Here is a 22,232-nt window from a genome sequence, read left to right on the forward strand (position 1 = left end):
TATTTTCTACTGGTCCCAAGTCAGAAATTATTGACATGCTCTCTCCTCATCAAACTACTATGCCATACATTCTACTATGGGTTTGGTCATTGTCCTGCAGAAAATCGAATTGCTGGGCTTCAGATTGTTGACAGGCTTTGTAGGATTTTCTTCTACAGTATGTCCTCTCAATCCTGACCAACACCTGGCAAGGGTTAACCACTGTGTTGGATGTGCACCAAACAAAATGTTCAGAATTTACTTCACTATTTATCCCGTCTTGCCAAAAACCCTTCCGCTGCAGTATCATTTGCAAGTTTTGTCATGAACTCTTTTGCAGTACTGGCTTCTTTCTTGCTACTCACCCAAATAGGTCATCTTTGGTAGGGACTGGGATATTGTCAATGTACGGTATGAACATTAACTCCCATCCCATCTCAGACATACAGTAGAACCTTGCAAATCATTCAGAGCCTCTGTTGGCATAGACCACTAACCAGTTTCCTGTTTGACTGCACCACTTTGATCGCACAACGAGACCGTTATACTCAATGTGGGACCTAAACAATCTTTTCCCCTTGAACTAATTTAGGGTTGCTGTAGAGAATTATTTGAATACTTAGGAATTCTATAAAAATCTGCAAGCATTTTTTAGTTTTATCCATTTATCATAGACCGTGTACATTCGAAATCCTAATCTAACCTAAATCTTCTCAATCCTAATTGAAAGTGTCAAATTGTGCCTCCTAACAGGGGGGTAAATAATAATGCAGGATGTGCTGCATTTATATACTGTAGCAGTTTTCATTCTAAGGGATTCCAAATCTCTTCATACTGTATATTCCATTTTTTCCCGAGGCATATCCCCAATACTATGAAATTAAACTTACTTACGTTTCGTACACCAAGTCATTCTTATATTTAAAATTATTATATTGTATGGTATATAATATAGTCTATATTATATTGAAAATAAATTATTATATTGTATATTAAGATCACATAATGCTTTTGTAACAGCCTGTCTTCTGCAGAGTGCAGACCACAATGCAGGGTAAAGACATTGTGCATTTTGGAATTGATCTTACACTTCATTGGTCCAACCATTCATTACTAAAACTTAAGTTTAAGTGCACAATAAATATTAGGTGAAAAGAATACGATTGAAACAACGCCTTTTATCCACTTACCATTGAGAAAATCGTGTGTGACTATTTCGATCGTATTGGTTACTAAATTCAACAGTAAACAATTTATTTCGTGAAGGTTCGCAGATCTTTAAATATTAGATCGTATCAAAAACTATAAATTACTTAGATCACTCTGTCCCAGAATACGTTTTTCTTTTAGCACAACATTAAAAAAAATGTCCGCGTCTTGGTGTTCTGAAATTCAAAATATTCCAAGCGAGCGCCGTGAGTTTCTGCTAAATCCATTTCTTCATTCTCGTAGCAATCCAATGTCAGCGGCTTCACACTCTGCACCTTGGATACGGAATAGTGCGCAGGCGTGGCGTCTTGTTGTTAGATGCAGTGATGTTGTAAAGCAAGTTTGGAAGCATACAGCCGTTTCTGTGAGGTTTCAAAACATTTTATAATTTAGCATTCATCAGGCCGTACTAAGGTAATGTGAAATTACCTTGACGGTCGGTCAGAAAGCCAACAACCAAATAAAACTGGAAACACCTGAACTTGCGGTTTGTGTTTTTTCAAGATATTGGTGAGTTTTTGTGTCTAGTTTCTTCTTACAGATTTTTTGTTCATTGTGGACTTTGAAATATAAAAAAAATCCGTGTAACTGTATCTGTTCCAGTTATTCTATTTGATTCCCGTAGTAATATGTCATTTTAAGTGCAGTTATTTTTAATACTTATATGAAAAACCTAATAGGATACGTAGCTCTACGTGCAGTAAAACGGAAAATTGTGCATAAGAACATGTTTTGTCGTTTGAAGTAATCAAATAATGCTTTACCTATGCCCAAAAAGCAGTATTATAATAAAATGCCACATTCCCGTCTTTCTTCCCATGCTTTAGATTAAGGTTAAAGGTTGTGTGCATGTTGTCCTTTCTGGAATGAAACATTTGCATCTTCTGTAATCTCTGAGGATCTTTTCTCCGTGGTAGTTTTTTAGATCATATACTTAATCTACAACTGTAGAATGGTTTGGGAATGTGATCTATGCTTGCTGTTTATAAGGAGAACCAAACTTTTTTTATAGGGCTTTTAAACACTGAATATATACAGTTTATACATACATAAATTGCAAAGTGGAAAGAGTTTATACATATATAAATTGGGAATTTATATACAGTATGTACACACATAAATAAAGTGGGAGGTCTATTGCTAAAAAGTATCAAATATGAAGACTATTAATGCTGTTATAGCTCTGCTTATATATGTACAGTATGAGATGCAGCCTGCAAAACTAATCTTTATTAATTATCCTAGGATCTATGCTCTTCAGAATCAGATGTAATGCAGAGAGAGTAAGAGAAACAGCAGGTGTGTCTGAGGAAAAAGTGGGCACAATAAAAAAAGCATGTCTCACAGGTAAGCATTTCCAACTTTGTAATGGGGGTTGCCATTATAAAGCTAAGTTATCACATCAAACCAGTCCTGCAGTCTTAATATTTATCCAAAGCTTTTTTTTTGTTTGTGCAAAAAAAAAAAACTGATGCTGTTGCATGACCAAATAGTGGACAAAATGTTTTTTTTTTCCAGAGGAAATTCCTGTCGATAAGAAAGTAAAATACTAAAACTATATGTACAGACTAGTATGAAGTAGCAGGTTACAGTCTATTTCATATGCCAATGCAATATGATTCCAATGCATAACCATACTGTGTCATACTGACACTCACTGTCAAATGTTACCTCAGTGATTAACTTGTAGCAAAAGAGTTTCCAGACCTCAACCACAGCACGATTGCTGGGTACCACCCACTTCATAAAACATAATACATCTGATCCATATCTCTTTTTAATGTTTGCTTAACATATGTACATACACATAAACATTTTTGATTATACAACATGTACTGTATTAAATAGTAAAGTAAGAAATATTTCTTACCAGAGATGTTTTATGAACTACAAATTCAAAACACAGTACCAGATAATCATGTCTTAAGAATGCTTTTCTAGTCCATTTACATTTTTTTGTGATGTTTGTTCTCTTTTGTCTTGTTGTCCCATATTATTGATCTGTAAATAATGTTATTCTCACCTGTGTAACAGAAAGGTAAAGTTTTTAGGATCCAGTTCTTTTCAAATGAACTCTTTGTTGAATGCGCTCTTCAGTGTTTGCTTTTTGGTGCAGTTTGTGCATGAATAGAAAGTGCTTTTAAATGTTTATCTCATGTGAAAACCTAAGTTGATCGCTGGCACAACATCTAATCAGATTATCTGCGTGGCATTGAAGGCAAAAAATAATTGCATTTTTAATGTGCACTTTACATGCATACTGAATTTTCAAGCTGAAAGCTACATGTATTCAAAGTAAATAATGCGTCTAAATGGATTAATGAATAGCAAACAGTAAGGTATAAGGGGAGTAACCTCTGACTGGGCCAATATATGTAGCTGTGCACTACAGGGTTTTATGTTAGACCCTGTTGCTCTTCCTAATGGTGTATGGTGAAATTCTACGCATTAAGTACAGAAGCATTTTCCACAACATGCATTATAGAAGACTGAGATTACTACCACTGTGCTTCAGAATTTGCTTGGAACTACACAGAGGAGCCACACTTTTACCAAAGTGATGAAAAGGGTTAAAATGTGGAGAAAGGCAGTTACTTCCAATGATCACCACCTCATGACCTGGTCTTGGCATATCCATATTTCTATACTTACTAGGTAGAGCTTCACCATGCAGTATGGTCATGACCCAAAACATGAGGCCAATCCAACCAAGGAATTCCACGTTAATCTCCAGATCCCCCCAAAAAATTAAGCATTAGATTTTACATGATGAAGTAAAAACTGAAGGTGTAACATCCCATAACAGGCAAGGAAATTGGCTGTAGAACCCATCTCGGATGGTTACATTGAGTTAGTGGGCTCAGTTTGTGCATTTTATTCCTCAAAAACATATGCAGCCAAATACTGACTATTGCACTCTGAAATATGTTTAAATTGAAAGTATTCCAATCATTTTGATCACTTGAAATCACTGGTTTGAAAGTGAGTTTTAGTTCTCATATATTGTATGCATGGAGTTACTCAAAACAAATATTTATTGTAAAACAAAAGAAAGATTTTGACTTGAGTTGTCTTAATGCATTTGTAGGGTACTATAATTGTTGAAAGCACTAGTGAAGGCTTTGAGTAAATTGTTCATAATCATAACATATACTAATACATGCAGTATACAAATTTTGCAACTTCTGATTGAGTCAATGATGTCTAAGACATCTGCACTGGTGTATATGTGGCCTGAGTGAAATTTAAATGTTGTGAAATCCCCTTGTTGTTAAGAGTTGAGCTTAATTAGCTAATACTGTAATTAGGTAAAACTATTTGAATTTTCTTTTAATCTAGTACAACAGGAGTATCTTATTTACATTGCAAGCTAGTAATCAGTCCTTTATGTATTTAAAAACTAACAGTAGTAGTAATGCATGGCTGCAGAGAGCTCGCATCAGCTAATGATGCCGTCTGTTTTGTGTCTGGTCATGGGACTTGAAAAACTGAAATAATCTGTGGTAATTAAAGGGCTTGTCTTGACACCATAGCATTATATATGGTTGTATCTTGCTTTGAAATTGCATATAATTTTAAGGTTATTATACTTTGGGGAAAAAATTATGAGGAAAATTTTTGAACTTGTTGTGTTTATACATTCACAGGATAGTTCTTAGCTGTTGGGATTGTTTTGGAACTTCCCTTGCTTTTTAAAAAAAAATATTACTTTTGGAACAGTTTTTCAATTCCATTGTTGGCTGCTGCTGTCTTATACCAATGTGTGTAGAACAAAACAAACAGAGTACAAAGCATTTCCTTCATTCTTACTGTCTTAATTGTCATTTTGGGTGTTTCTTTACATCTGTCTTGAGTTCATGTTTGCCCATATATTAGAAAAAAGGCATTAAGGATAAGGGTAGATTAAGCAAAGATAAATGCAGACTATTGCAGTAATAATTCTGTTAGTAAGCTCCTTTATGTGTGATGCCATGGCTAAGGGAAAACACACTCCAAATAAAAAGATGTAAACAAGAGCCCACAGCGAGAGGATGTATACATTGTGTTGTTGTTCCTATAGCGACACAAAAGCTAGTGTAAACCTGACCTTCATCCCCATCTCCACACAAGAAACAGCTACTATGTTGGTCAGGTAAGCACCTGGGAACCTGGAAGCATGAAAGCAGTGTAGCAGAATTCTTTTAATGAGTGTGCACAACAATAAAAATCATTATCTGCCCTGGCATTGTTAAGTCTGAATTGCTAGCTGTCTATGAAATCATTCAGCAGGCAGTGATTTCAAGCCCAAGAGGCTCCATGGCCAGGGGTTGTCAGCCTCAAGACACTTTCCATTTTCCATTAAGCCTCTTTCACTGTGACGGGCCATGTCAGGTGATGACTGTCACACAGGGCTGTCTCCGGACTTAATCTGCCTTGAAAACCTTTCTGTGCAACCCTTTTATTCTGAAATTCCTTCATTACAGCTTTGCTGAGGTTCTACATGTTAGCCTGGTTCAAAGGATTGCTCTGCTTTTTTTACTTCCTTTCAGAACTACTGCAACCCCCCCCCCCACCTCCACTCCTTTGAGCTCATTCCTTTTCAAGAGCTAAAGAAGTTCTTGTATTCATTCTGCCTCACCCTTGTCTTGGGGGCAGCTCAGAAAAGGTGAGGTGCTCCACATACTGTTGCCCCTGAGAAAAGGAAAATTCTCAGTATTCCTGTATACCCTCCTCTGGTATAAGGCTATTCTGCTAAGAGGACTTTCTTTGGCAAATCGGTATTTACAGTAAACATTTCTGTTAAGTGCTAACATTCTGTAAGAACCAAAAAAAAAATCAACTATAATTTTGGATGACAAAGTTAATTTGTAATGTTCCCCAGACACAGGGACATTGCTATTCACATTTCTATTCATAATAGCAATGCCCAAATTCATTACCTATCCTGGAGTGATCAAAGGACTTTGTTTTCAGAAATACTCAAATGCCAAATAATTCTTCATGTGATTGTGTTCATTTGCTCCTTCAAACCATACCCTTGGGAATTGAGTGAATACTTTGGCCCATATGGTTTCCCTGAAGTTTTGTTTTCCTTGTGCATCATTGTCAGATTTATTCTTCTTTGTTTTGTAAAATTATCTCCTCATTCTGAGCTGTAGAGTGGCTTATAGTAATGTTTTGTCTGCCCAAATAAGGTATAAAATGCTATTAAAGGTTTCATATTCATGAAATGGGGGATTCCCAGCTGCTGTTCTGATATATTATAGTCAAGGCTTTTATTCTCCAATAACCATTACAGGAAAATCTTTGGAAAAATGTGTCTTGGGAAATTTCTGTTAGTGTGTTCCAGTTACCATAGAATTGAACACACAAAAGTGAGATTAAATTAGGAAATAAAATTTTACCTTAAGGGCGATCTGATAAACCAGCCATCTACAGTATATGTCTCCTTATATTTTGAATAGCTATTGCCTGTTCCCATCAATAAGGAGAGGTATGCTGTCCTTAGGATGACTGAGTATTGCTTGTTTAGGACTGGCTGATATTTGCTTGTGTTATCTTTGTGTGGGAAGCATCTGGGGGAATTTGGTAGAGTAAAAGAAATAAGGGAATTAGTGAGGAAGGGAAAAGAAAAAGATCATGCAAAATTGAAAAGTTAGATGTCTGTGCACCATTTCAGATTGATCATTATTCAATTGCCATTGTCTTTTGAAAATATTTACAAATTAAATTAATGAAAATTAAAAGCACAATTTCAGTCTAATATGTTCGCTGAGGATAGAAAATGTATCACTGTTTCTTAGAAACATCAACACATGCAATTTTGATTAATAATAACTGACTGTGCATTCACTTTAGATCTGGTTTGATTTATCATAGGTAATGAGGAGATTTAACCTGTTGAATGTCAAGCCTAGAGAAAAGAAAGAAAAATGCAGAAAGGCACCAACATGTCGTCCTTATCAAGAGAACACCACCTTCATGCTGTCAGTATGTTAGAGACTGGAATAAGGGAATTGTCTCTTACTGGCATTTTCACAACCAGCAATTTTTAACCTGGCTTGTTCTGACAATGACAGACCATGAACTGGGAGACCACAAGTGATAACACTTCAATTGTTAGGTCCATGTATGATTGTCAGGGCAGGAGAGTCATTAGACAATTTTATTCGTAGTGTTAGATGTTAAGCTGACTGCACAGTGCTACACTGATCAAGTCCTAGGGGTTTCCTGGGTGCTCACCCTGTCCTGACAGGACAATGTACTGTATGTGCAACACATGTCCGATGTACAGCGACTTTCTTGTGAGATGAGTTATTTTGCAGACAGACTGCTTACTGGACTTAAGCCCCATTGAAATTAGCTGAGACAACATGTGACATCTTGGCCTCAGAGACCAGTGCACAGGCATTTGCATGTCCAGCTTCTATGAGATAAATGGGACAGAAGCCCACCATCTAAAGCCTGGTGTAAAGGATGCCGTACGGATGTACAGCTTGTATTGCTTGCTTCCAGCAATGGTCACACATACTAATAGCCTGTGACTTTCACCAGATTGTCCACCCTCCAGGTTGTTGAGGTCATGTCCGTTCAATGCAATGTTAGCACACCAGATACAAAAAATGATTGCCGTTTTCCTGAATATAATGTTTTGAGTATGTTGGAGTTGTAAGTGATAAGTTTGTTTTGACGCCGAAAGGCTTTGATGTTTGATGTGGAAAGAGTTATTTTATATTTCTGAATGTTGGAAAGCTGTTAGTCTTCATCTACTCTATAACCTTTGTAGGTTTTCTAGTGCTGGGCTTGGCCACAGTTGTGGGGCTGCTGTTGATTAACCCTGTACGCCATCCTGCCACAGTGTCTACGGGAAGATGTGGGTGGCTGCTCAGGGGGCACTGCAGGATTTGCTGGAGGAGGAGCTGCCTGCTGACCCGCCACGCCCTCAGAAAGACCGTCTCCTCGTCTTCCAGACGCTGGCCACCTTCTATGTCAAGTACCTGCAGGTCCTGCGCGGTCTGGAAGCTGTCTACGACCAGATCGTCCACCCTCAGAAGCGGCGAGTGGTGCGGCACGTGCTGGACGGGGTGATGGGCCGCCTGCTGGAGCTGAAGAATGAGATGGTGGAGCTAGAGTTTTCCGAGTTCCACTACTACGATGACATCCTGCAGGACCTCAAGCTGACCCCAGTCAGTGCTCTTGGGATTCCCTCATGCCGCTGGCAGATCTGTATTGAGGAAATATTGTTATTGATTATGGATTTCATTTCTCTCCTTTGCAAGCATGTGATGTGTCTGGGCGGCTGAAAAAAATCCTAGGTTAATCAAAGCACTTGGACGAACTAGTCTATTCTAGACAGAAATGAAAGCTCTGTGAAAGCATCAGGTTTTGAATGACCATGACCTCTCTCATTATAAGGGAAGAATTTGTAATCAGATCGGAGCTCATTGTTATACTTCAGATCAGTTTTAATGAGGTGGCTTGATCAACATCATGATCATGTACCATGAGATCACTTTTCCAAATAACCGATTTATAACTTAAATGAATTAAATTCTGTCCTGGCTCACTTGTTTCTCAAGAAAGTTGGTTGCCAATCTTTTGTATACATAAATGAAAGAAAACAGATGATGTGATATTGTCTCTAAAGTGTACAATGCCTACTATATTCTTCTTCTTATTATTTTCTCAATTTTTCAGTTCTGTCTTCTCCAGTTTTTCATTGATCAGTGTTTACTGGCCAGCCATATTTGTCTCAGGTCAGATTTCTGTCAGATTCATGCTGGCAGTCTCAATACAAACTGTTTTCATATCCCTTGGGTTTCAGGGTTGAATGGTAACCACATTCAGCTTATGTGCAGTGATGGATGGGGAAAAAAGGTTGGGTTTTTTTATTCACTCATGCATTTTTTTAGACGCTTTGCCAAATATCAAGAGATACCTGTGGCTGTCCTTTCAAGTTATGTTTTTCTTTGGTTAGGAAAACAGGTATTAATCAGAGAAGCTGTCTGTCCCCACAGTGTGTTTTTCTTTCATCTTGGCTTTTTTCCAAATGAATAGCAGGAAGGATGTTTAAATAAAACAAGTCTTAATAACTAACACAACTAGAAACCGAAATTAGCTTTCTCTTCCATAGTATCGTTCCCACCCTCTTCTGAATAACTGTACAGTAAGAAGCTAAAGTCTTTACCTTTACTCCACTGACATGGTCTCCAATACCTCTCACAATTTTGGTATTGGAATGAACATATGGCATTGGTTCCTCACAGTGCTGGGGCCCTGGGTTCAATTCCAATAGTGTTATCCTTTGTGGAGTTTTGTATGTTCTCCCCTTGTTAATGTAGGTTTCCTCCAGGCGCTCTGGGTTCCTCCCACTGTCCAAAGGCATACTGGCAGGTTAATTGGCTTCTGGGAAAATTGACCATGTGAATGAGTGTGTGTGTGTTTGTATCTGTGTGTGCCCTGTGATGGATTGGCACCCGTCCAGGGTGGATCCTGCCTTGCTCCCATTGCTTGCCAGGACAGGGTCCGGTCTCCCCTGTGACTCTGTATTAGAATAAAATGGTTAGAAAATTAATTAAATACAATAAACATGTATATGAAGCACAGGTTTGGCACCCAATGGGAAATAAGTCACGATAACACCTGAGTAAGTGTCTTTCTCCCTCACATCTTCTGTGTTTGCAGGAGGACCTGGAGGTGCCCGTACCCAGATACTTTGTGAGTGAAAGGCTGCGAGTGCTGAAAGACCGCGAGAGGATCCTTGGCCAGATTCTGATGAGAGCCGGACATTTCGAACGGGAAACGGTCAGTGGAGTTGCGAATCGCCAACCCATTTATACTTCCAGGCTAAGCAGAACAGCTTTTTTCATCTTGATATAGAGTAAAACAGGATGGCTACACTTTTCTTCTTAGATCTTGCACCTTGAAATATGCTGACCATGGTTGCCTCTTCTTTAATGTTCGATGGTTTGGAGATTAAGAAATTCTAATAAGAAGCAGAACAGGTGTCTTTCGAAGATAAATACTGTAAGAGACTGGCTGGGCACCTTTTTTCATACTTTCAGTAGACTAATGCAGATAAAAGCGAACAAAAAAATCTTTTGGCCAGGGAGTGTGTTTTTACTGTATCCAGAGTTCCACTGATTGGAAGGGGTTTGGCCTGTTCTTTCACAGAAGGCCCCAGCACGGTCCATGTCGCTGGAGGAGGCGGTGCGCTTAGTGCAGGTGTCGGAACGCGCGCGGCAGGGCCGGCTGAGGGCCAGGTTCATGAGGGAGATCCGGCAGGAGGAGGAGAAGGAGCGGCTGGCCAAGACGCGCGAAGCCAGCACCCTGGATCCTCATGAAGCAGCCACCCGCATTCAGAAGGTAGAGCACATATATCACAGACTGCCACACAGAACCAGGCACCAGGCACAATTCCAGTGCCAGCAGCCATATCACCCTGCAGCTCAAAACAGGCAACCCACTGAAGCTAAGCAAAAACTGTGGTATTAGTGGGACCAGTAAGGGGTGCTCACCTTGTGGTCTGTGTGGGTTCTAATGCCCCAATAAAGTGATGTGGACACTATGTTTGGATGAGATGTAGCATCATCCAGGTGGGAGCTGCACACATTGGCGGAGAGGGGTCCCCATTACTTGTAAATGTAAGGAATCATTATTATTATTATTATTATTATTATTATTATTATTAGTTGGGTTTACATAGCAATGCAGCAAGTAGTTTGTTCCTGCCTTTGCAAAACTGCAGCACTGTGTCATGCAGAGGATGAGATTATGATGTTCAGATCTCTTTATGTGAAATAAAATCTGCCTCAGAAACAAAGGTTTTGCTAGGGTCCACTGTGAACACTGTTGTTTGTTGTTTATGTGAGGAAGGAATTTTCAAGAGACGAAGGAAAGCAGGTTTTATTTCATTGATCTAGCTAAAGCTTTATCTTATCCAAGGCATCATTCTGTCTCTGAGGTGGAATGCACGTTATGGCTGATGTAGCAATAGACATGAGGGACATTTTGGACATGAAATGATAAAGGTTTTTTTTAGATTGAATTTTCAGCTGTTGTGCAATAAACACATAAACAATAACACTCATCTGAGTTCATCTGGTCATATACAAACAGCCAAGTACATGACATGCACCAGTTTAGTGAACAGAAAAAAATTACTTGGTATACAAGGAATATACAACCAGAAACTAGTTTGCAAATCATTATGTAACTAGGTCTAGTCCTATGAGGCTAGCATGAATACATTTTGTGAGTGCTTCTGTGATGTTATGGGGCAGCGTTCCTGCACAAGTATTTTGATTCATCTCTACATGAAGCTGTCACAGCAGCCACAAAATATAGAAATGTTATAAATAGCAGCATGAAATTTTCTGAGAGAGCAGTGCCAAGTGCACGAGTAAGAATCACTGGACCATTGCGACTTTTTGAAGATGTTATATATAAGCATGAAGGAATCTTTCATATTTTCTTGAGCAGATTTTGTCATGGCAAGAACATATGCCTAAAAATGTGCAGAATACAGAATGCATGAGTAAAAATAATAAAAATTAAGATGTCACACCCGAAGAAGGCTCCCCAGGTGAAACATTGTGTTTTCTTTCTTCTCTTTTTGGCATGGAATAAACCTATTACTTGTTCCTTCACATATGTGCGTATGTGTGAAAGGACTTTCTTTCTCGTAGCAGAAGTAAAAAGTAATGATAGAATAAGTCTTCTTCATTGTAGGGTATTTCATATGTGTGGGATAAGTAGGAGTCTTATCTGTTAACAGCCCATAAAATGTCTGGCAGTTCAGTGTCTTTAGTATTTAGATTACTGATCCTTTGGTTTACTACAAAGCCGATTTATCAAGTTTCAGTGCTAAACAGTTAATGCTTTTTTCCATGCTGAGGTTTTGGAAGTATGTTTGAACCCTCAAAACTGCATTCAGTGATTGATTCAAAGCTGCCATCTATCTGCTTACTTTTGAGTCATGCTATCTTATCTTGAAGGCAAGTCCAGGTTTTTTATTCGTATTTTTAGGAGGACTGTGTGTTTCATCATTCAGTTGCTTGTATCTACCAACAAATCAAGTTAATATTGGACATTACCAGTTGTTTGGTGTTTTTGCTGTTACAAATAAACCACAAAATCTCATTATTTGCCTTTCTTTGAAAACTTCAAGTGCTTATTCACTACATACAGTAGAAGCTTTCCATCTGCACACATTTGTACAAATCTGTACACTTTGTAATAAGTATTGCTAACTCTTTTCTGTGTTTTGCAGGTCTGGCTGGGCTATAGTCAGAGGAAGAAAACAAAAAAGGAACGATTAGAGGAGATGATATTCCTAGGAATGGTGAGAAATCAACATAATGCATCCTAAGTCAGTAGGGAACTTTTTAAAAAAGTTTTTAAGTTTTGAGCTGTCTAGCAGGGCAGTGTCAGTTTTGTTGAGCCCATAACAATGTGAGCTGTTAAGCTAACCCAGGAGGTCTTTAAAAAAAACTAATCTACAGTACATCTGAGATATGTTACACAATTTCCCTGTAATATACAGCAGTTACATGCAGTAAAATACAGTTAAGTCATTAAAGCATAAAAAGAATTAATAGAAGTAAAGTTCTAAACTGTGACAGAAAGGACCCGAGTTATAAAATGGCAGTAATTTGGGAAAAACAGTGCATGATATTGGAGATCACTGTAAAGCATTACTTTTACTAATCTACTTCTCTTTAAAGTAGCATACAAACATGTAGAAGTAGCATACAAATGATGCATGATAATAGAGCTAACGCTATTTCACAGCAGATGAAAACAACAAGCAGGTGCCATTGACAGAGATATACAATATATGTGGCCTAAAAAAGGCACAATTAAGAGGTTTAGAAGGTCAGGTATCTGTGTGCAGTTTGAAAGTGTAGAAATCACTCCATAAAATAATGTTATACTTGCCTTCTTTTGAGACAAAAAAGTAGTCTGTTTTAAATATGAGTCTTAAAGGCAGCTTAGGAAAAACATACACACTGTCATCTGACAACTGCCTTGAATTGTTTCATTTTAAAACAAACAAAACGTAGGTTTAACTTAGGTTTAATGTAGGTCTTAAAACATATTGTTATTGCAGAATTGGTATTTTAATCCAAAATGCAGCATATCAGTAGTGCACAGTATATAGCCACATTATTTTGACAGCTTGCAAAAAGTACTATATTTTTACGTGCAACATTTCTATCTCGCGGGTTTTCACGAGAAAATAGCCTGAAACAAATAAAGACATGTCTTGCGAGAAGAATTTATGACTTGTGATGGCTCCTGAAGATGAAATATGTGGGAAAGCTACATCTGAACTGATTCAAAAAGAGTGCAGCCTAGTACAGTGAAGTAATATAGTAATATTCCTTACCTAGTGCAGTGATGTAAAATAATTTGAATTTATAGCAGAAAATTCCAGCTTTCAGGTTTGCCAGGTTAGAAAACGTTTGAGTTCGATTTAGTTGAAGACAGGTCAAAGGCCAGGTTCAGTTTGTGCACTCTGCCACATACAACTGCCAGACCATGCTGTAGTGTATATCTCTGAGAAGACAGACATGTGCCTTTTAAGAGCTTGTTGACAGCTTTGTGAAATTGACGACACGCTGTGCTGATTTTAAACACCTTTTCAGGGCTGTATTGTAGAACTGCATGTGAAGTTGTTCACTCTCTCTTTCTGCCACCAATGTTCAGTAGCAGTGAACTGTCATTTCAATGCTAAGTTTTTTGGACCTTTTTAAATAGCTTCTGAGTTCAGGTTGTTGTCAGTATTTGATATCCTGCTTTACATGTGAATGTATCTTTAATACAATGTAAATGAGGCTACACTCTAGGTGATATTCCCAATAAATTCCCCTTTTCCAAATGGTGGAAATGGCAAATAAGACAGAATAACAGACAACATTCTCTTTACAGTGAGCCTTGTACGAACATTTCTGAGTGATTTGAACAGTTGATTCCAACGAAGAATCCAAATTATTCTTTTTTTTCAGCTGTAGGGGATTCATTGTTCCTTTTAACAACAGGCTGCAGGCCATCAACACAAACATCAGGCAAATTTTCCTATTACTAAAGCAGAGTGTGGGGCTTATGTCTGAGCTTTGTCATTATTGTGCAGCCCAGGATTTAATCAGCTTGGTACGCTAAGGAAGGAACTGCTTTTTCTCTACTGAAATTAAAATAGTTTGTCTTGCATAATGTTTTACAGCTAGGTCTGTTTATAAGTCTGTTTTCAGTGACCTTGCATAATGTATCCTCAACAATTATTCATTCTTCTTCCTGAAGCATATTTCCTCTGTGAATTTTATGGTGAAAGTAAACTGCTATGAAATTTTGAGAATTATTCCGTGTAATTGTTACATATTAACATTCTGCAGAATTTGTAATGCATGGTTTTAACAGTATTTGTCCGAGCACATATTGAGCAATGGGCGTTTGCTGGAACAAATCCTTATTCTCAAATGTAAAATTCTGTACTGGAATCTATTGAAAATGATTGGCACTATTACTTTATATGAACTGAAGCTCCTGGTATGTGGCTCATTAGTGATGCATGGTTTCGCCACAAAAAATACAGAAACAGAGACTGCAACATATAATAAGCATATGTGAACATTTTTGCTGTCGTAGCTAAAGAAAAGGGAGAAAATATATATTTTGAATAAACTGACTTATTATCTTGAGGCATTACAGCACCTAATAATTAATGTTTTATAAACAAAGTCTGAATTATTTTACAGACTTGCCACAGGAATTTCATATTCCCTTTCATGTTTAATTATACATAGGGTAATATATTACATGTTGATATCACCCTTTGGCTAAGTTAATAATTAATAAATGTGCAAATCAGCAGGCTAATAAATGTTTGCTCTTCATATAAATCAGTTAGGGTTTTTCATTGCTTTGTTAGTGATATTCCACTTATGATACTGAAAGAATAATAATGTGTTGAAAACTATAATGTTGTATTAACCAAGCATAAAGACACATCTAGTTTTTCTCCTTAAGTATATTTGTACTTGGATTCATTAGGTTGGAAAAGGAAGATCAGATATTAAGTCTTTGTATAAAAGCAAGCTTGGCTTTGGAAACCAATTATAGTCTTGTTTTGCCAAGAGACTACAGGCTATATACTCCAAAGTGTTTCAGTGTTTACTCTGAATACATTTCATGCACTGCCCTCTTAGTATATGACAGTAAACATTTATTTCTGTACCAAATTCATTTTCTGACATTATTTATTTATGAGAATAATTACATTGCAGTCTCCAAAGGGTGCAAAGGGAAGTCCTGCTGGCAGATTGTGGTGGCCAAACATCAGACAATAAACACAGAGGGAGACAGATGTGTGGAGGAACAATGGACAAGGCTCTTGGAGACATGCAATGGAAATATTTGCTTCTCCTTCATCAGACTGATCCTTTCAGGTGTTTTCCATTAAAGCTGCTTCCAAATGCAGAAACTCAGTTCAGTATAGAATGTGTTCTGGTGTTGCTCACCATGAACATTAACCCATGAATTTTTAAGGATGACCTTGTATTTGTCATGCTTGTAAGGTGCATTAGCTATGCTGTGTCTTGTGGCAAGCATAATTTTAGTGTGCACAATATGTGCAAACGTGTAAGAATCTATAGCTAAATTTAAAGCAAGGGTCTCAAGCACTTTAGATGGTTCCTGTCTTAATGGACAGCCCCTTATTTTCTTTAATGAAATATGTCGTTTTAGTAAGAAAATGTACAAGACATTTAAAAAAGTCCTCTATGTAAGTAACTTAGAAAATAGCTATGTTAATTATTCAATTGATTAACATAAAAAAGGCACAATGGCCCTCCAGGACTTAAGCATTAGACCTGTACTTTAGAGATTTTTTAAATGTGTATCCTCGGTGTTTGGAGAAAGTTAATAGTAAGCTTTCTGTATGAAGTCATACTCGCTCACGCCAAAAATCTTGGCGTTTCATCAGCAACCCTAATGTTTAACTGCTAATCATACCATTACTAACAGCTGTGGAAGAAGATCCCCCCCCCTGCCCCCACCCGCACACTGGAGCTATTTAAGATCCGCCTGTGCACCACTTGGATGCTCAGTCAAAATATTAATTTGCTAGTCTCGGCATTTCCTTGTTTTCACCTTTGTCCTCTTGTGTTTGTTTGACCTACGACTCTTGGATTCCCCTTCTCTGCTTTCACTGTTACCCTGGCCTTGGACTTGCTTGTGCTTCCTGGTTTCTGCCAATGGAACCCCTTTTGGTTCTTTCGCTTGTGTCCTTGGTTTTGAGCTGTTGCCTGCCTTTAGATTGTGGCTCTGGACTTTTGTCTGCCTGTCACCACTTGCTCCTCCTCACCTTCTGCTGTATGCTTCTTGCCCAGCTGACTATTTACCTTTCCTTGCTTCTGGATCCTGCCCTGACCCTCTGGTCCCTGCATCATATTGTAAGTACAGCAGTATTACAGAGAGGTCTGGTCTTGGACCCCGTGATCAGATCATTTAGTGCTAAAAATCGGTTTAGTCTTAAATCTGCAATAGATAAAGGGCACTGAACATAAAATAGCTCAGTTTATTAAGATTATATTTGATCAGGTGTGGGCAACTGAGGATCAGATCACAGTGAAAAAGTATTCAATGATAACCAGAAACCAACCCTTTCAGTTCATGCATGTGTCAGATGTTTGCACAAGCAGTTTTTTGTAATAATTTTCTTCAATGTGATAATTACATTTTATATTTAAAGAAACAAATGTATTCATTATTGGATTAGATATAATGTTTATCCGGCCATTTAATGAGTAAATGTGTTGCTTCTTTTCGTGTCTTTGTGGTTCTACTGCCCTCCCACCATGTGATCGTCAGATACCCCCACCCCAGCAGCAGAAGCTCAGTGCAGCCCAACTGCGGGTGCGACAGGTGGAGAGCGCCCGCCGGCTGGTGCAGGAGGAGCACGAGGCAGAGTACCAGGAGGCACTGAACAGTATCAAGGAGGCTGTGAGGGATGTCGAGGGGCCTGATGTCAAGGAGACTCTACAGGAGCAGATCCGGCAGTGGTTCATCGAGTGCCGGTAAGAACAACCCTGTCCACTGTAGAGTCAGAGTAGCCATGTTTCACCCAAGCTGGGTATGTGTGTTTCATGTAAAAGGCAATACCAAATACATCCGGTGACATCAACTATGAATTACAGTGGAAGCGCAGCTTTTGATAGGGTTAAACTCAACTCAACAAAGTTATCTAGGCATTATACTTGATACCGGTGCTTACCTTTGTTGTTTCAGCTCCTGTTTGTCTAACATGAGCCAATTTATAGATCTTGACTGTCATCCCAATATTTCAGGATTTTCCACTGAATTCTGTGCTTGTTTATTTACTGTGCAGTTATTATGTTTCTTCTTGGTCACATTTTTTGCCAACATGGTCTTGAGTTTCACTGTTATGCTGTACGTACAGACCCAATTACACCCTTCTGCTGTAGTACTTGCGCTTTTGCCTGTAAATGTCTGCTATTAAGATGTTCATGCAAAAGAATTGTTTTAAGCTTAATTCTGTCAGGACTGAGGATATGCTTGTAGGCTCCCAAATTCAGCTTTTCAAAGATCATGACTTCAGTGTTGTTATTGATGGAATTGAAATTGAACCATTGATGGAAGTGAGAAACCTTGGTCTTTTATTTTGACCTTGACATTGGCAAGTTATCACAAGAAGCTTCCACCTGCGTAATGGTGCTCATTAAAGAGCTTGCTCTGCTGATCTTGCACTGAAATATTGACTTCTGTTTTTATTTAATCAAGATTGCACTGACATGCTAAAAGGCTTCAATATGTACAGAAACGATTTCTTCTGCATCAAATCATGACACTCATAATCTTACAATCTGCAAATTGCATTGGCTTATAGTGAAGTTTAGAGTGGACGTTAAGATTCTCCTGGTTTCACATAAGGCACTGAATGTTCTAACTACACATTATCTCAGGGTCTTGCTTGGTTATACTCTGCATCTGAAATCTGCTGATACAGGCTTTTAAATTCTGCCAAAGATCAGGATCAGATCAATAAACTAAAGCCTCCTCATGTGCTACATCATAACTGTAGAGCTCCCTTTCAAAAATGTTAGGGATTCTGTGACTGTTTTAAAAACCAATCTACTCACTATAGCTTTTCACAGTGAACTCAGCTTTACTCCTAGTTTTACTGGGTCCATATGCTGTGCTTTTCCTTTCTCTTTATATTTCTGTTATACGAATTACACATGTAAAAAAACACAGAGGTTCTTGAAGATAAAATGTAAGATTATATCATCTGTAGAAACGGGGTTCTGTTTTGAATATGCTTAGTTGTTATTTCTGTAAAAGCGTTAAAAAAATTAATAAGTGAAAAGAGTGACGTAGAAGACTGAATTTGTATTTCAAACATTGGTATTTCTATGCTTTGGTGAGAAGAAGAGTGAATTAGAAAAGTATGTAGTATAGAAACTGTACTTGCACTTGATATTTAACTACTGTTTTTATCCTCTTTACAGTGATTACCTTTGTTTAATAGTGGAAGTTGTTTAAAGTACTTGTCAAAGTGCCTGAAGTCCACTTACAGCCTGCAAATATGCTGTTGGGGGACCTAGCTAGCTAGAGAGGCACTTACACTGGCTGTCATCAGCCTAGTGGAGAGCCCATTCCTGCTGTGGTCTGGAATAACTAAGTGGAGGACATAAATATAGTCCATACAACTGTAGATAGTCCATCCCTGGTGATGTTGGTATACTGATGTTTAATTGTGTGTTTCCTTCATGGGTAGTGCTTAATTCTACTTTCTTGAAATAAAGACTCTTATTTTCCGCTGTTTTACTAGTAATTTCATATTCAACTATAATCTCTAGGTTTAAGTGAAACAATGAACTGTAAATATCAAGCTTCTTTGTGAAGCCTTGTGGAAGGGCAAGCAATGGCTAGGAATTTCCCAAAGGAAGTAGGAGTAATAGACATGCCTTATTAGTGAATTCCTGAACAATTTATGAGCTGTCACTGGGTGATACTGCCCATTAAAGGGAGTGACTGTGCTTATAGGTCATTTCATTTCAGTACCACTGCATAAAACGCTGACATGGGCTCAGCAAGAAAAATACACCTAACCCCAGTTCCTGACTTCCTGCAGCTTGTATGTTGACCTCAAAGAGCTGCTGACTGTAATATAGGATGGATGACATACAGTATTTGGAGTCAGGCCTGCAAGAATCAACCCATTTGTGTATTTCCCAGGGCGGGTGAGAGATGAGGAGTATACGGAACAGAATTTGAAATCTGCCTGGCTAGATCTTAGCAAAGCAGCTCCTGTATTACTCACCCTGAGGGAATAATCAGGGTTGAGAAGTGTTCTGGCTCTCGGACACCAAGGGCACTCGAGTCGCAGACAAACCGCATTCATGAAGTTTAGGGGACAGAAAGAAAGGGCCTGTTTCTCATATCATTAGCAGATCTCCTAAGGGTGAAATAGAGAATCGGTGAAAGGTAACAGTCTGCTTTTTATTAGGCTTGCAGGAGATTTAGAACTGAGCAAAAGACCTGACTCCGGTCATTACCCCCAGACCTCTCATTCTCCAGGGAAAGGTCGGATCTGATCGACCTCATCTAAATGTTTGGAATGTCTCATTTTCAAAATATCAAATTTGTGAAATACTCAGACATTTCATTGTTTAATTTCTTATGAGCTTTAAAATATCGAACAGCTCATGCTGTCCGTGCAAGTTCTATTTCAACAACTGTTTGTCTTTTCTTTTTCAGCAAAGTCTATAATGAAAACTACATTTTCATTATTACTGTATGTTATTTAGCATAAGAATCAAGGAATGTGGAATTTGAAAAAAAATATTTTGCATTTCCAAACAGGCAATTTTAGCTTAATGGTATTTTCATTCAATATTTTTTTTATGTATGAAAACCATATGCAATTGTTTTTCCTGTCCAAGCTGTAATTGTGTTTTTTCCAGTGAATTTCAATCCCATTTTTTTCTGACTCTGGTAGAGATGCCACTGGGAAGTTTCCTGACTTCCCTGACGCTGAAGATGGAGGATCGGCTGCAATATTTGCTGAGAAAACACCTGAACAGGTAAAATTGCAACTTCATATCACATCATCCGAAAAAAAAAGAATTAAAAAACAAGCTCATTTTATTAATATAAAACCATTTGAACATGGTTTGCAGTAATTTATGATGATGCTTATCATGTCTCTCTTCAATAAAGTGCTTGGTTAAGCTGATCAATGCTCTGATATGGTTCTCAAGACTGTAACCAAAAGCTGACAATTTATGCAGTGTGCTCAAAATGGATTTTTTGTAGAAGGTACTACAGAAACAGAAGATTCCACAATAGAGAGTTCATGTGCACAATGATTCCTTTACAGTGCATCATATTAAGACTGCAGCTTGTCCGGAATCTATCAAAAAAGGACTGATCCATAAACACAGACTCTACTTGAAGTGCATTATATCAAATCCCAGCTAAAAGAAGGAAGCTGCTTTTTGAACTGCCAGAACACTTTTTCTGAATAACAAAAATCTACTCACCATTACAGTTGCACAATCTATTTATAGTGTTGAGAACACAGAACACCTTGCATATTTTGTAGCTTTCAGGACTAAAGTCATTGAGTACTCACCTCTTATTAATTTTGTGTTCCTGAAAGCTTTCAACATACTTTACAGTAATTTATGATGCCGTTTATCATGTCTCTTTTCAATAACAAGCTTGGTTAAGCGGATCGATGTTCTGATATGGTTCTCAAGGCTGTAACCAGCACAAGTTGTCTTCTTTCTTTGCAGAAAATAAACCCCTCTATCTCTCGGCATGGTGTTACAAATCACTGCCTGTTCTGTGTTGGTCGTTACAAGGTCTGTAAGGCATAAGCATGAATGAGTGATTGATTCTCAGGCTGGCTGGCCTGGCTGGCCGCTTGATTTATTGACTGATCGATTCATGAGCTGATCGACTGATCTACTGCGTGTGCGGCCGGTTATACCTTTGAAGGTGGCAGCAGAGTTGGCAGCCAAAGAGGAAGAGAAGGACAAGAAAAAGAAAAGCAAAGGGAAGAAAGACAAAAAGTCTGGAAAGAAGGAGAAGGGGAAAACGAAAGACAAGAAGGGAAAGTCGAAAGGGAAGAAAGGCAAAGGGGATGCAGAGGTGAGAGTGTCACAAATTCCCTTCAGAACTGACTGGAGAACAGCTTGAGTTATGTAAATTGAACGTCAGGAGGGGCTATGCACTGCATATTATTTTAATCCCATCAGGTGGACTGTGGTTTTTAGGGATTCCACTGGCCAGCGGCATAGTAGGAGCAGTTTATTTTCCTTTGCAGCAGAATGTTCTTGGGTTTACGCACTGCATGCCAAACAGTCCCGTGATTGACTGGGTTTTCCTTGTTGACATTCCATCTCTTTAGTCACATCATGCACGCCATCTTATCTCTTTTTTTCCCCCAGTCGCGTGCTTTTTGTATTACCGCCTCATTGGAAATCTGTTTGGCATGACTATCTTTACCCCACTGTGTAAGAAATAGACGTCAGTCCTTATGGAATAAGATGTCTCGCTCTGCAGCACCTGTGAAACAAGAAAATAAACTATTTGACGTCTACAAGTGAAACTGATCCTAAGTCATCTTTTGATGAAGATAACCCTTGCTATGATATTTTGCCCTTATAATATTCTCTTATAGTCATTCTCTAGCAATGCAAAGCCATTTTGGGAAGCAACTTGAGGCACATTTGCTTTCAGTAATATAAGTAGTATCGCAAATGCTTCATAAATGTTTTTGTGTAGGTGCTGTACTACTATACATCATATGCAACACTCAGTTTTTATCTATTGCTTCACTTAATAAAGAAAATTCCTACATTTTATAGATTAGTACTTTCTTCTTATAACATAATCATTGTATTTATACTGTATGTATACATGGAAACACTGCAGTGAAATAAAAAACTCACATTGTATTTTAGAGATAAACCAATAAACCTGTACTTTTAAAAAGAATGAAACAAGTAAAGTCACATTTTCATAAACAAAACAAT

The 22,232-nt window shown here is 38.1% G+C and overlaps 1 protein-coding gene across 1 annotated transcript in view; it reads left to right on the forward strand.

Annotated features, from left to right (window-relative positions):
- The first annotated feature begins 1,500 nt into the window (after positions 1–1,500).
- drc11 (dynein regulatory complex subunit 11) overlaps positions 1,501–22,232 on the forward strand; it is a 56,316-nt gene continuing 35,584 nt past the window's right edge. The window contains exons 1-9 of the mRNA XM_088931046.1: positions 1,501–1,698; positions 2,434–2,535; positions 8,027–8,354; positions 9,853–9,972; positions 10,342–10,533; positions 12,440–12,511; positions 17,038–17,243; positions 20,189–20,273; positions 21,193–21,345. Coding sequence (XP_088787172.1) covers positions 2,525–2,535; positions 8,027–8,354; positions 9,853–9,972; positions 10,342–10,533; positions 12,440–12,511; positions 17,038–17,243; positions 20,189–20,273; positions 21,193–21,345 — 1,167 coding nt within the window. The 5' untranslated portion in view covers positions 1,501–1,698; positions 2,434–2,524. The remainder of the gene's footprint in view (positions 1,699–2,433; positions 2,536–8,026; positions 8,355–9,852; positions 9,973–10,341; positions 10,534–12,439; positions 12,512–17,037; positions 17,244–20,188; positions 20,274–21,192; positions 21,346–22,232) is intronic.

The sequence above is a fragment of the Atractosteus spatula genome, chromosome 13 (assembly GCF_055471065.1).
Source record: "Atractosteus spatula isolate fAtrSpa1 chromosome 13, fAtrSpa1.hap1, whole genome shotgun sequence".
Lineage (NCBI taxonomy): Eukaryota > Metazoa > Chordata > Actinopteri > Semionotiformes > Lepisosteidae > Atractosteus > Atractosteus spatula.